The sequence below is a fragment of the Oncorhynchus mykiss genome, chromosome 16, assembly GCF_013265735.2.
Source record: "Oncorhynchus mykiss isolate Arlee chromosome 16, USDA_OmykA_1.1, whole genome shotgun sequence".
Lineage (NCBI taxonomy): Eukaryota > Metazoa > Chordata > Actinopteri > Salmoniformes > Salmonidae > Oncorhynchus > Oncorhynchus mykiss.
The window spans coordinates 54,786,262-54,798,676 of record NC_048580.1 but is presented as its reverse complement, the minus strand read 5'-3'; the positions used below and the strand labels follow the sequence as shown (position 1 = coordinate 54,798,676).

The 12,415-nt window shown below is 45.9% G+C and overlaps 1 protein-coding gene across 1 annotated transcript in view; it reads right to left on the bottom strand.

The window, feature by feature from the left end:
• LOC110492320 (cadherin EGF LAG seven-pass G-type receptor 3) overlaps positions 1-12,415 on the bottom strand; it is a 51,509-nt gene that overhangs the window by 21,848 nt on the left and 17,246 nt on the right. Inside the window, exons 4-13 of the mRNA XM_036947316.1 lie at positions 9,123-9,345; positions 8,492-8,607; positions 8,303-8,391; positions 7,635-7,792; positions 7,010-7,173; positions 6,502-6,627; positions 6,214-6,383; positions 5,853-6,038; positions 5,107-5,217; positions 3,225-3,393 (exon numbers count right to left, since the gene is read on the bottom strand). Coding sequence (XP_036803211.1) covers positions 3,225-3,393; positions 5,107-5,217; positions 5,853-6,038; positions 6,214-6,383; positions 6,502-6,627; positions 7,010-7,173; positions 7,635-7,792; positions 8,303-8,391; positions 8,492-8,607; positions 9,123-9,345 — 1,512 coding nt within the window. The remainder of the gene's footprint in view (positions 1-3,224; positions 3,394-5,106; positions 5,218-5,852; positions 6,039-6,213; positions 6,384-6,501; positions 6,628-7,009; positions 7,174-7,634; positions 7,793-8,302; positions 8,392-8,491; positions 8,608-9,122; positions 9,346-12,415) is intronic.

The following is a 12,415-nucleotide window of genomic DNA, read 5'->3' as shown; positions in this document are numbered from 1 at the left end:
TCAGACTACGGTTTGCAACTGCACATGGGGATAAAGATCATACTTTTTGGAGAAATGTCCTCTGGTCTGATGGAACAAAAACAGAACTGTTTGGCCATAATGACCATCGTTATGTTTGGAGGAAAAAGGGGAGGCTTGCAAGCCAAAGAACACTATCCCAACAGTGAAGCACTGGGGTGGCAGCATCATGTTGTGGAGGTTCTTTGAAGCAGGTGGAACTGGTGCACTTCACAAAATAGATGGCATCATGAGGAAAGGAAAACTATGTGGATATATTGAAGCAACATCTCAAGACATCAGTCAGCTGGGTTGCAAATGGGTTTTCCAAATGGACAATGACCCGAGGCATACTTCCAGTTGTGGCAAAGTGGCTTAAGGACAACAAAGTCAAGGTATTGGAGTGGCCATCACAAATCCCTGACCTCAATCCTATAGAAAATCTGTGGGCAGAATTGAAAAAGCGTGTGCGAGCAAGGAGGCCTACAAACCTGACTCGTTTACACCAGCTCTGTCAGGAGGAATGGGCCAAAATTCACCCAACTTATTGTGGGAAGCTTGTGGAAGGCTTCCCAAAACGTTTGACCGAAGTTACAAAATCTAAAGGCAATGCTACCAAATACTAATTGAGTGTATGTAAACCTCTGACCCACTGGGAATGTGATGAAAGAAATTAAAGCTGAACTATATCACTCTCTCTACTATTATTCTGGCATTTCACATTCTTAAAATGAAGTGGTGATCCTAACTGACCGAAGAGAGAGAATTTTTACTAGGATTAAATGTCAGGAATTGTGAAAAACTGAGTTTAAATGTATTTGGCAAAGGTGTATGTAAACTTCCAACTTCAACTGTATCGCAATTAATACATACTACACACAAAAAAACGCTTTTAGCATAGAGCTGTTCACACAAGATACATATGCCGCTATTCAATCCTATCGTAGGTTCTTGGAATTGCGGCTTTTAAAGGCAATGTGTATGTGGAGATCCAATTCATGGTAAATGCTGCAAATGTTGGCTCGATTGGAAATGGCCTTTTATTAAAAACAAAGTACTTTAACATAACCCTTAGTCACTATAAAAACCTATGCATTACACCATAGAGCCCTACTGTCCACACACATACGATATTTGTGTATCAAAGAAATCCATATAAAACTACAGCCTCCTAGAGCTCTTCTCACAAACACCGTTTTCATCAGAAAAAACAAAGCTTCCTGTTGCATTCTTCTCACATAGTTTTCTTTAGTGAACAGAGTTGAAAATAAACTCCCTATAGAACCAGGTGAGTGCTGTGAACCTCTTTCTGTGAACAGCTCTTACAAAAGTCCCTCACAAAGGATCCTGCACCTATTAAATGTGTCCTTGCATTTACAATATAAAGATATCTGTCACTATAGATTCCTACACATAATAGCCCTCACCATGGAAACTGACAAAGACAGAGATGTTGGCCTTGACTGCATACAAATGCACACAATGACACCATCCTTGCCGTGGCAAGCTGCATGTTGGGAAATTAACATACACTATATATACAAAAGTATGTGGACACCCCTTCAAATTAGTGGATTCGGCTATTTCAGCCACAAGGTGTGTAGAATCGAGCACACAATCATAAAATATCAATAGGCAAACATTAGCAGTAGAATGGCCTTACTGAAGAGCTCAGTGACTTTCAACGTGGCACCGTCATAGGATGCCACCTTTCCAACAAGTCAGTTCGTCAAATTTCTGCCCTGCTAGAGCTACCCATGTCAACTGTAAGCGCTGTTATTGTGAAGTGGAAACGTCTTGGAGCAACAACGGCTCAGCCGCAAAGTGGTAGGCCACACAAGCTCACAGAACGGGACCGCCGAGTGCTGAAGCGTGTAGCCTTTAAAAACTGTCTGTCCAACACTCACTACTGAGTTCCAATCTGTTTCTGGAAGCAATGTCAGCACAATAACTGTTCGTCACGAAATGGGTTTCCATGTCAGAGCAGCCGCACACAAGCGTAAGATCACCATGCGCAATGCCAAGCGTCGGTTGGAGTGGTGTAAAGCTCACCGCTATTGGACTCTGGAGCAGTGGAAACGCGTTCTCTGGAGTGATGAATCACACTTCACCATCTGGCAGTGACGGATGAATCTGGGTTTGGCACATGCCAGGAGAATGCTACCTGCCCGAATGCCAACTGTAAAGTTTGGTGGAGGAGGAATAATGGTCTGGGGCTGTTTTTCATGGTTCGGGCTAGGCCCCTTAATTCCAGTGGAGGGAAATCTTAATGCTACAGCATACAATTACATTCTAGACAATTCTATGCTTCCAAATATTTGGCAACAGTTTGGTGAAGGCCCTTTCCTGTTTCAGCATGACAATGCCCCCTTGCATAAAGCGAGGTCCATACAGAAATGGTTTGTTGATATCGGTGTGGAAGAACTTGACTGGCCTGCACAGAGCCCTGACCTTAACCCCATCGATCACTTTTGGGATGAATTGGAACGCCGACTGCGAGCTCTGGGTCGATTCAACTGCAATCTATCAGAACTAACCCTATTTCATTTTCCTTGCAGCTAATTATCCTGTGCATGCTAAAAAGCAAGCAGGCGAACACAAACAAACACAGCACCACACTGACAGCAGATGTCCTCATGTCAGTGCCCTGTCGTGCGGTGCCCTATGTGTATGTACAGTATGTGTGCCTGTATAGTGTATAGTGTGTGAACAGAGCTGTAACTCTCTCGTGCGTGAGAAAGCCCTTAAGCTAATTCAGCACTGAAGTACTCACAGCCAAAGATGAGAGGGAATTATTCAGAGCACTTCCGAGTGGCGTTATGAAACTTTGATTGGTCTCCTCCTGACGCTCATTGGACAGCTCCGTATGTACTGTAATGCTCATTGTGCTGATGAAAGCCAACACCGTGGTAATGAAGCACAGCTACACTATGCTAATAGGGAGAGGTGTTTGTTGTAGATGGTGCTGAAAGCATGTCAGCCTCTGTATTTCCTCTCCCCCCGCGGTGCTCACCGCTTCCTCCTTCTTTTTTCACTCTTTCTTCATCACACCTCTCAAACTTTCTTTCTCTTTATAGTCACCTCACCTGATAGTTTTGTATCATTTGCCAACAGAGAAGTAAACATAGGTCTTTTTGCAAATGCTAAATGCCTGCACATATACACACACACGCATTTGCTGACTCACAAACACACAAATACATATTCTCTCTCTTGTAGTATCTTACCTGGTTCGCACAGACAGGTGTGGCGTTCCCAATTGTCACAACAGCGGCTGTGGGGCGGGCAGGGGGAAGAGACACAGGGGTTGCCAACGTTACAGCCCGTCTCCACTTTGACAGCCCTGGAGGGGCGGGGCAGGGGCATGGCATCTGGTCGCACCCCCAAACGAACCCCCTAAAACATAGACAAAATAGGTGTCAAATACAGTCTCATAAGAACATAGACCAATATACCATACATAGCATAAAGCCGTGGCCAAAAGTTTTGAGAATGACACAAATATTAATTTCCACAAAGTTTGCTGCTTCAGTGTCTTTAGATATTTTTGTCAGATGTTACTATGGAATACTGAAGTATGATTACAAGCATTTCATAAGTGTCAAAGGATTTTTTTGACAATTATATGAAGTTGATGCAGAGTCAATATTTGCAGTGTTGACCCTTCTTTTTCAAGACCTCTGCAATCCGCCCTGGCATGCTGTCAATTAACTTCTGGGCCACATCCTGACTGATGGCAGCCCATTCTTGCATAATCAATGCTTGGAGTTTGTCAGAATTTGTGGGTTTTTGTTTGTCCATCCGCCTCTTGAGGATTGACCACAAGTTCTCAATGGGATTAAGGTCTGGGGAGTTTCCTGGCCATGGACCCAAAATATCGATGTTTTGTTCCCCGAGCTACTTAGTTATCACTTTTGCCTTATGGCAAGGTGCTCCATCATGCTGGAAAAGGCATTGTTCGTCACCAAACTGTTCCTGGATGGTTTGGAGAAGTTGCTCTCGGAGGATGTGTTGGTACCATTCTTTATTCATGGCTGTGTTCTTAGGAAAAATTGTGAGTGAGTCCACTCCCTTAGCTGAGAAGCAACCCCACACATGAATGGTCTCAGGATGCTTTACTGTTGGCATGACACAGGACTGATGGTAGCGGTCACCTTGTCTTCTCCGGACAAGCTTTTTTCCGGATGCCCCAAACAATCGGAAAGGGGATTCATCAGAGAAAATGACTTTACCCCCGTCCTCAGCAGTCCAATCCCTGTACCTTTTGCAGAATATCCGTCTGTCCCTGATGTTTTTCCTGGAGAGAAGTGGCTTCTTTGCTGCCCTTCTTGACACCAGACCATCCTCCAAAAGTCTTCGCCTCACTGTGTGTGCAGATGCACTCACACCTGCCTGCTGCCATTCATGAGCAAGCTCTGTACTGGTGGTGCCCCGATCCCGCAGCTGAATCAACTTCAGGAGACGGTTGTGACCCTTGCTGGACTTTCTTGGGCGACCTGAAAACTTCTTCACAACAATTAAACCGCTCTCCTTGAAGTTCTTGATGATCCGATAAATGGTTGATTTTGGTGCGATCTTACTGGCAGCAATATCCTTACCTGTGAAGCCCTTTTTGTGCAAAACAATGATGACTGCATGTGTTTCCTTGCAGGTAACCATGATTGACAGAGGAAGAACAATGATTCCAAGCACCACCCTCCTTTTGAAGCTTCCAGTCTGTTATTCAAACTCAATCAGCATGACAGAGAGATCTCCAGCCTTGTCCTCGTCAACATTCACACCTGTGTTAACGAGAGAATCAGCTGGTCCTTTTGTGGCAGGGCTGAAATGCAGTGGAAATGTTTTTTGGGGATTCAGTTCATTTGCATGGCAAAAAGGGGACTTTGCAATTAATTGCAATTCATCTGATCACTCTTCATAACATTCTGGAGTATATGCAAATTGCCATCAGACAAACTGAGGCAGCAGACTTAGTGAAAATTAATATTTGTGTCATTCTCAAAACTTTTGGCCACGACTGTACATGCTAACACACAAAGTCTATAAGAGTCCCAGAAAGAATTATGGGCATCGGTTAAGATACAGTTGCCATTGTGATAGAACCCTTACCTGGATGCAGCCCCGTATCCCGTTCTGCACCTCCCCCAAGCCCAGGACTCCGCCCACATGGAGGTGTTTCACTTTCAGCCCATGGATCTCATTCCCCACTATCACTGTGCCCTGAGAGAGAGTGGGAAGAAATAGAGAGAGACTAAATAGATTACACTTAAAAATTTAGCCAGTTAACAGACGCTGTTATTCAGAATGACTTCAGTGCATTCAAATAGATGGAGTTAGAGAAAGAGAGGGGGAAAAGTGAATATGTGAAATAACAGAACAGAATAGATAGAAAGGGTTAGACAGGTTTAGGGAGAGAAAGAGTGAGAGACAAACATATTTCAATGAAAGTAAGTGAACAAGAAGGATTCAGGAGAGACAATGAAAGAGCATAACAAGACAGTGTGTGGTGCTACATGGCTGGAGTGAATTCTTACAAACACAGGTTTTAACACCAGCAGTGGGCAGACATTACACTGGCTTTAGGATTGGATATTGGGATTAACAACCTACAGGATTACAGGGCCAATTAGAGGTTATGATTTGCATTGAGACGTCTGCACTGCTGAGTGATATGGGGGTTTAGTGTGTCACTGTTCATTCTGGACACGACCTTAATGTGTCTCTCCGGGTAAAAGTCACCTTTAGGTGCAGATCTAGGATCAGTTTAAGCCTCGACAATTATAACCTAATCAATTAAGGGAAGAAATGCAAATCTGACTTTAAATCAGTGTGTACGGACAATTTGTGACTCTCACCTGGAAGAGGCCAAAGTCGAGGCGGACGGTAGCCACGTAGCGCGTCTCCCTCCCGCTGCGGACGTCTCGGAGCTCCAGCTGCAGGTCGTGCCAGCGCCCGTCGCTCACCTGCACCTGGTCCAGACGCAGACGCACCGGCAGCGTCGACCCCTTGGTCACTGAGAACACCAGCTGACCACTCACCAGCTGCAACAGAGACACGTGTGAATAATCCACAGAGTAATCCACACAAATATGCTTTGGAGTCCCCCTGTAGGTTGCTATTACTCCAACAGAAACGGACACATTTCCAAAGACAGACGGACAAATAGACACAGATCAACTAGTGCAGGTTAGGTAGCACAGGTAAGTGTGTACAGACCTGGAAGACCAGGCTGGTGTACTGTCCGGCCTGTGCCTGCAGCAGAGTGCCCTCCCTGGCCCGCGTCCTAAACACCAGCCCCAGGTACCAAGGTGTGGAGATGGTCACGTCATTCTTCAGGTCCCACCAGAGGGCACTGTTTCCCAGGAAACGATGTGGGTGGGGCATCACTGTAGGGGGGCAAGGAGAAGGTATGGTCAGTGAGGTTAGTATGAGGTGTGTGTATACGTCTGTTAATAAAGGAGTGAGAAAAGCCTATGTTTACTGGACAGGTATGTCAGTGCTTACCATGGCTGCAGTCCTTCCCTCCAAACCCTAGGGGGCAGTCACATGAGAAGGTCTCCCAGCTGACACGACACGTTCCTCCGTTCTGACATGGGTCGGAGTTACAGAAGGGCAGCTTGGCACTACATCCTATCAGAACCAGAGAAAATCATCACATCTGTGTTAACTCAATCAAACTCAATCAACTTAGCGGTTAGTGGTTTATATTGACAACACAAACACAGACAGCTAAAAACGCTTTGTGTCAAGTCTACAAGACTTGTGCACTGTGTTCACAGAATATTATACTTTTGGGAACAGAAAACTGTATTGAGATTGAATTTTTCATCGATGAGAAAATTTGTAGAACGTCAGCCCAGTTTCATCTCGCTCCATCTTCTCCATCTGCTGGCCACTGTACTTCCTCTCATCACCATATTTTGGTGGTGAGTGAGTGGAAGTTCCAACTGGATTTTTACCCCCAGTAAAGTATCTGAGTTTCCACTTGTATCTGTGAGTATGCTATACAGACCAGGTAGGGTTCCATTGTTAGCGATGTATCCCGCCAGGTCCAAAGGTCTGTTGTCGATGTGGAGGTCTTTCATACAGCCAATAAACTCCCGGGTGTGAAACGGGAAATGATCAGGCATGTTGGGCACTCCGCCCAAAAACAAGGGACCGGTGAGATCCAGAGATCTGAGAAGGGCGGAGAGAGAGAGAGAGAAGGGTGAGGGATAGAGAGAGAAGGCAGAGGGATAGAGAGAGAAGGCAGAGGGATAGAGAGAGAAGGCAGAGGGAGAGAAGACAGAGGGATAGAGAGAGAAGGCAGAGGTATAGAGAGAGAAGGCAGATGGATAGAGAGAGAAGGGAGAGGGAGAGAAGGCAGAGGGATAGAGAGAGAAGGCAGAGGGAGAGAAGGTAGAGGGATAGAAAGAGAAGGAGGATGGAAGAGAGGAGCACAACACTATTAGATGTTGCCTTTGTACTTTCCTCAGCGCTTACAGAGCACAGCAGCAGTGGTGAGGGACTTGTCAAGTCCAGACAGCATTGCCAGGCTTAAGTGGTAATGTTGAGGGTTTACTGACACTGACTTGCACATGACGTGCACGTGTGTGTGTGTGTCTGTGTCTGTGTGTGTGTGAGATGGAGAGACTTACTTCTTGGAGCTGGTCTGTATGCCCTGAGCAGCACAGCTGTAGTTGGCGAGCTGCGTTCCGAAGCGTAGCGACACTGCTGTGTCACAGTCGTCCACGCTGACCACCGCCACCTTCTCATCAGATGGACCCTGGGCCTCCCCACTCACACTGCGCTTGGGCTGGGGCAGACACAGGAACAGTCCAATTTAACACACACACACACACACACGCACACATACAAACAGTACACACACAGTACACACACAGAACACACAGAATACACCAAAACATCTTGCTGTACTCTTGCTGCTTGTGCTGCTACAAAGACAGAGAGTAAAATGCAGTACACACACAGTGGACTATCAGAGAGAGGGAAGAATATGTGACATAGAAAGAAACACTGACACTGCAAATGGGCTAAGAGGGCAGAGGAACTCACAGCCACACTCACAGAGAGTGAAAGACAAACCTGTACACACAGCCATACCGTACTCACACTGTGCGAGGGCTGAGAAAAATGTAGAAGGGGAGAAAATTCTAACAAATGCATGGTATGTGCAGATATTACGGGTTACACACACACACACACACACACACACACACACACACACACACACACACACACACACACACACACACACACACACACACACACACACACACACACACACACACACACAGGGACTCGCCTTGTTGTAGTAGTGGATGTGGACAGTGTGCCAGTTTCCATCGGCCACGCCCCCAGGTAGAAAGGGGCTCACCTGAGTGGACAATTCACCTGGGGACAGACAGGTCAGAGGTCACACTCAAAACCAGGGTTTCGCCTACCATTGTACACCCACAAAGCCATACACATACATATACAGATAGACACATACCTGTGGAGTACTTGAGCACCACCTGACCCTCTAGGATCTCCAGAGCCAGGAAGTCGTGTTTCTCATTAAAGCGTCCGTTGTAGAAGAGGAGGCCACTGTTCTCCAGAGTGGCAAAACTGTAACACAACCCACAACCATGTTAGGGAGCTGTGAGTAACCCCACCATCACACACACGGTACAGGAGATGCTCTGTGCATAGTACAGGATAAGCTGTAGGGTTCACCGCAAATCTCTAATGCAAGTGTACATGAGTATATAGGACATTATGGTAAATAATAAATAAAAGAGCTATGCCTGCTGAGAGAGGCTGGGACAGATCACGTCATGTGTCTTAAAGCTAATGTACCTCTGAGTCATGGGATTTAGTTAGACCTGAGATCACATTTGTGACCACTTCACAATAGCAATCACGTCTGACCAATCAGAACACACCAAGGGGCCACACCAGGTCCCAAGTTGGGCCTCTAGAAGTGGGGGAGGGGACAACGAGAACAGGATAGAGGGTAAAATATAACAAATAAATGGCATGACACGTGAAAGAAAGAGCAGGGAATTGAGAAAGGGTCTAAAAGGAAAGATTGAAAGAGAGAGCGAGAGAGAGAGAGAAAGAAAAATAAAGTCAGTACTCACGTGAGAGAAATGGAGAGGTGGAATCTCTGGCGGAGGCCTCGGAACATGATAAAGGATTTGGGGGGGAAGGAGCGTGCAGTGACAGAGCAGTAGGGCCGCTCATACCCTCCTGCAGGGCACTCACAGCGGAACCCCCCTCCAGACAGCTCCCTGCACGTCCCCCCATTCCTACACACCCCCGGGACACAGCGGCCCTGACGCCTGTCCCACTCACATCGTTCACCTGGGAAGGAGAGGGGATGCAGCATGTTACTGTACACATACAGTACCAGTCAAAAGTTTGGACACACCTACTCATTCAAGGGTTTATTTTTTATTTTTATGATTTTCTACATTGTAGAATAATAGTGAAGACATCAAAACTATGAAATAACACACATGGAATCATGTAGCCAAAAACGTTATGCAAATCAAAATATATTTTATATTTGAGATTCTTCAAAGTAGCCACCCTTTGCCTTGATGACAGCTTTGCACACTCTTGGCATTCGCTCAACCAGCTTCATGAGGTAGTCACCTGGAATGCATTTCAATAAACAGGTGTGCCTTGAAATTAATTTGTCGAATTTCTTTCCTTCTTAATGCGTTTGAGCCAATCAGTTGTGTTGTGACAAGGTAGGGGTGGTCTACAGAAGATAGACCTATTTGGTAAAAGACCAAGTCCATACTATGGCAAGAACAGCTCAAATAAGCAAAGTGAAGCAACAGTCCATCATTACTTTAAGACAAAAAGGTCAGTCAATGCTGAAAATGTCAAGATCTTTGAAAGTTTATTCAAGTGCAGTCGCAAAAACCATGAAGTGCTATAATGAAACTGGCTCTCATGAGGACCGCCACAGGATAGGAAGACCCAGAGTTATCTCTGCTGCAGAGGATAAGTTCAATAGAGTTACCAGCCTCAGAAATTGCAGCCCAAATAAATGCTTCACAGAGTTCAAGTAACAGACACATCTCAACATCAACTGTTCAGAGGGGACTGCGTGAATCAGGCCTTCATGGTCGAATTGCTGCAAAGAAACTGGCTATTGCAGGCTATTTCAGCCACACCCGTTGCTGATAGGTGTATAAAATCGAGCACACAGCCATGCAATCTCCATAGACAAACATTGGCAGTAGAATGGGCTTACTGAAGAGCTCAGTGACTTTCAACGTGGCACAGTCATAGGATGCCACCTTCCCAACTAGTCAGTTAATCAAATTTCTGCCCTACTAGAGCTGCCCCGGTCAACTGTAAGTGCTGTTATTGTGAAGTGGAAACGTCTTGGAACAACAACGGCTCAGCCTCGAAGTGGTAGGCCACACAAGCTCACAAAACGGGACCGCCAAGTGCTGAAGCACGTTGCGCGTAACACTCTACTGTCCTCGGTTGCAACATTCACTACCGAGTTCCAAACTGCCTCTGGAAGCAACGTCAGGACAAGAACTGTTCGTTGGGAGCTTCATAAAATGGGTTACCATGGCTGAACAGCCGCACACAAGCCAAGCGTCAACTGGAGTGGTGTAAAGCTCGCCACCATTGAACCCTGGAGCAGTGGAAACACATTCTCTGGAGTGATGAATCACGCTTCACCATCTGGCAGTCCGACGGACAAATCTGGGTTTGGTGGATGCCAAGAGAATGCTACATGCTCGAATGCATAGTGCTGACTGTAAAGTTTGGTGGAGGAGGAATAATGGTCTGGGGCTGTTTTTCATGGTTCGGGCTAGGCCCCTTAGTTCCAGTGAATGGAAATCTTAACTCTACAGTATATAATGACATTCTAGACGAGTCTGTGCTTTCAACTTTGTGGCAACAGTTTGGGCATTGTTTCAGCGTGCACAAAGCGAGGTCCATACAAAAATGGTTTGTCAAGATCGGTGTGGAAGAACTTGACTGGCCTGCACAAAGCCCTGACCTCAACCCCATCACCATTTGGGATGAATTGGAACTCCGACTGCAACCCAGGCCTAATCACCCAACATCAGTGTCCAACCTCACTAATGCTCTTGTGGCTGAATGGAAGCAAGTTCCCACAGTAATGTTCCAACATGTAGTGGAAAGCCTTCCCAGAAGAGTGGAGGTTGTTATAGCAGCAAGGGGGACCAACTCAATATTAATGACCATCATTTTGGAATTAGATATTTGACGAGCAGGTGTCCACATACTTTTGGTCATGAGTGTATTAAATGTTTCGATGAACCATAGGAATGTATAGAGGACTCATCTTCATATCTGTGCCATTATAGCATCTGTGACAGCATGGGCAGCGCCATTGAGGCCACAACCCATCAGAATTCCCACCCAGTTGACTACTTTAAAATGTCTGAAGCATGGTGGAAGCACACAATGGTGCTGCCCATGCTATGACAGCCTTTTGGCCACTAGAGGCTTCTATCATTCTCTATGGGAGAAACCAACATTTCCTCAAACAATTCTCTTGCCAGGATTTCTCAAAATATGACTGTAACTGCAAGCAACCCCATTTGAGTGGGCAGTAGTCTCACTAGATGCTTCTATCATTCTCTATGGAATGAACCAACCTTTCCTCATTCAATTCCTTTGCCAGGATTTCTCAAAATATGACTGTCACTGCAGGCAAACCTATTTGTGTGGGCAGTAGTCTCTGCTCAATGCCCAGCAAATAAAACTATATCACTACAGGCAAAATTATACATATAATCAGACTCAGCAGATTGAGTAAAATACCCAGCTAGAGAGCACCAGCCAGCCTCCCTTTCAATGAGCTGGTGTAAACACAGTGTGGGCATGAACTGCCTTCACCCTGCAGACACTGCTCCTCCAGGCCCCCAGTTTAGAGGCCTGCTGAGGTCCATGGAGACATGCAGATCATGTTAGAGCTGCAGGCCTTTGTATGGCGGGCCTAATGGTGTCTCGTTGGTACAATATTTGTTCAACCAACGTCAAGGCACTACTATGGTGAATGCAGCCACTGGCATGGTTTAAAACAACCACCAAGCTTGGTGGGCGAGACTGCAGAGTGCCTTGGTCTTTTTCTCATGTGCGTATGGACACCCACGCTGACACACACACTGACTGACTGACTGTACCCCCCGGTATGATGTGCAGTGTTAAAACATGGTCAGGTTCTGTGTCTAAAAGCAAGAAGACTTTAAACAACTTTCACCCCTCCTTCTTCCTCCACCCACGCTGCTCACACACACACACACACACACACCAACTTATTAATAATCATTAATTATTTGTCTAGTGATACAGACAGACAGACAGAGCAAACATCTAGCAACCCGAAGGTTGAGTGTTTGAATCTCATCACGGACAACTTTGTCATTGT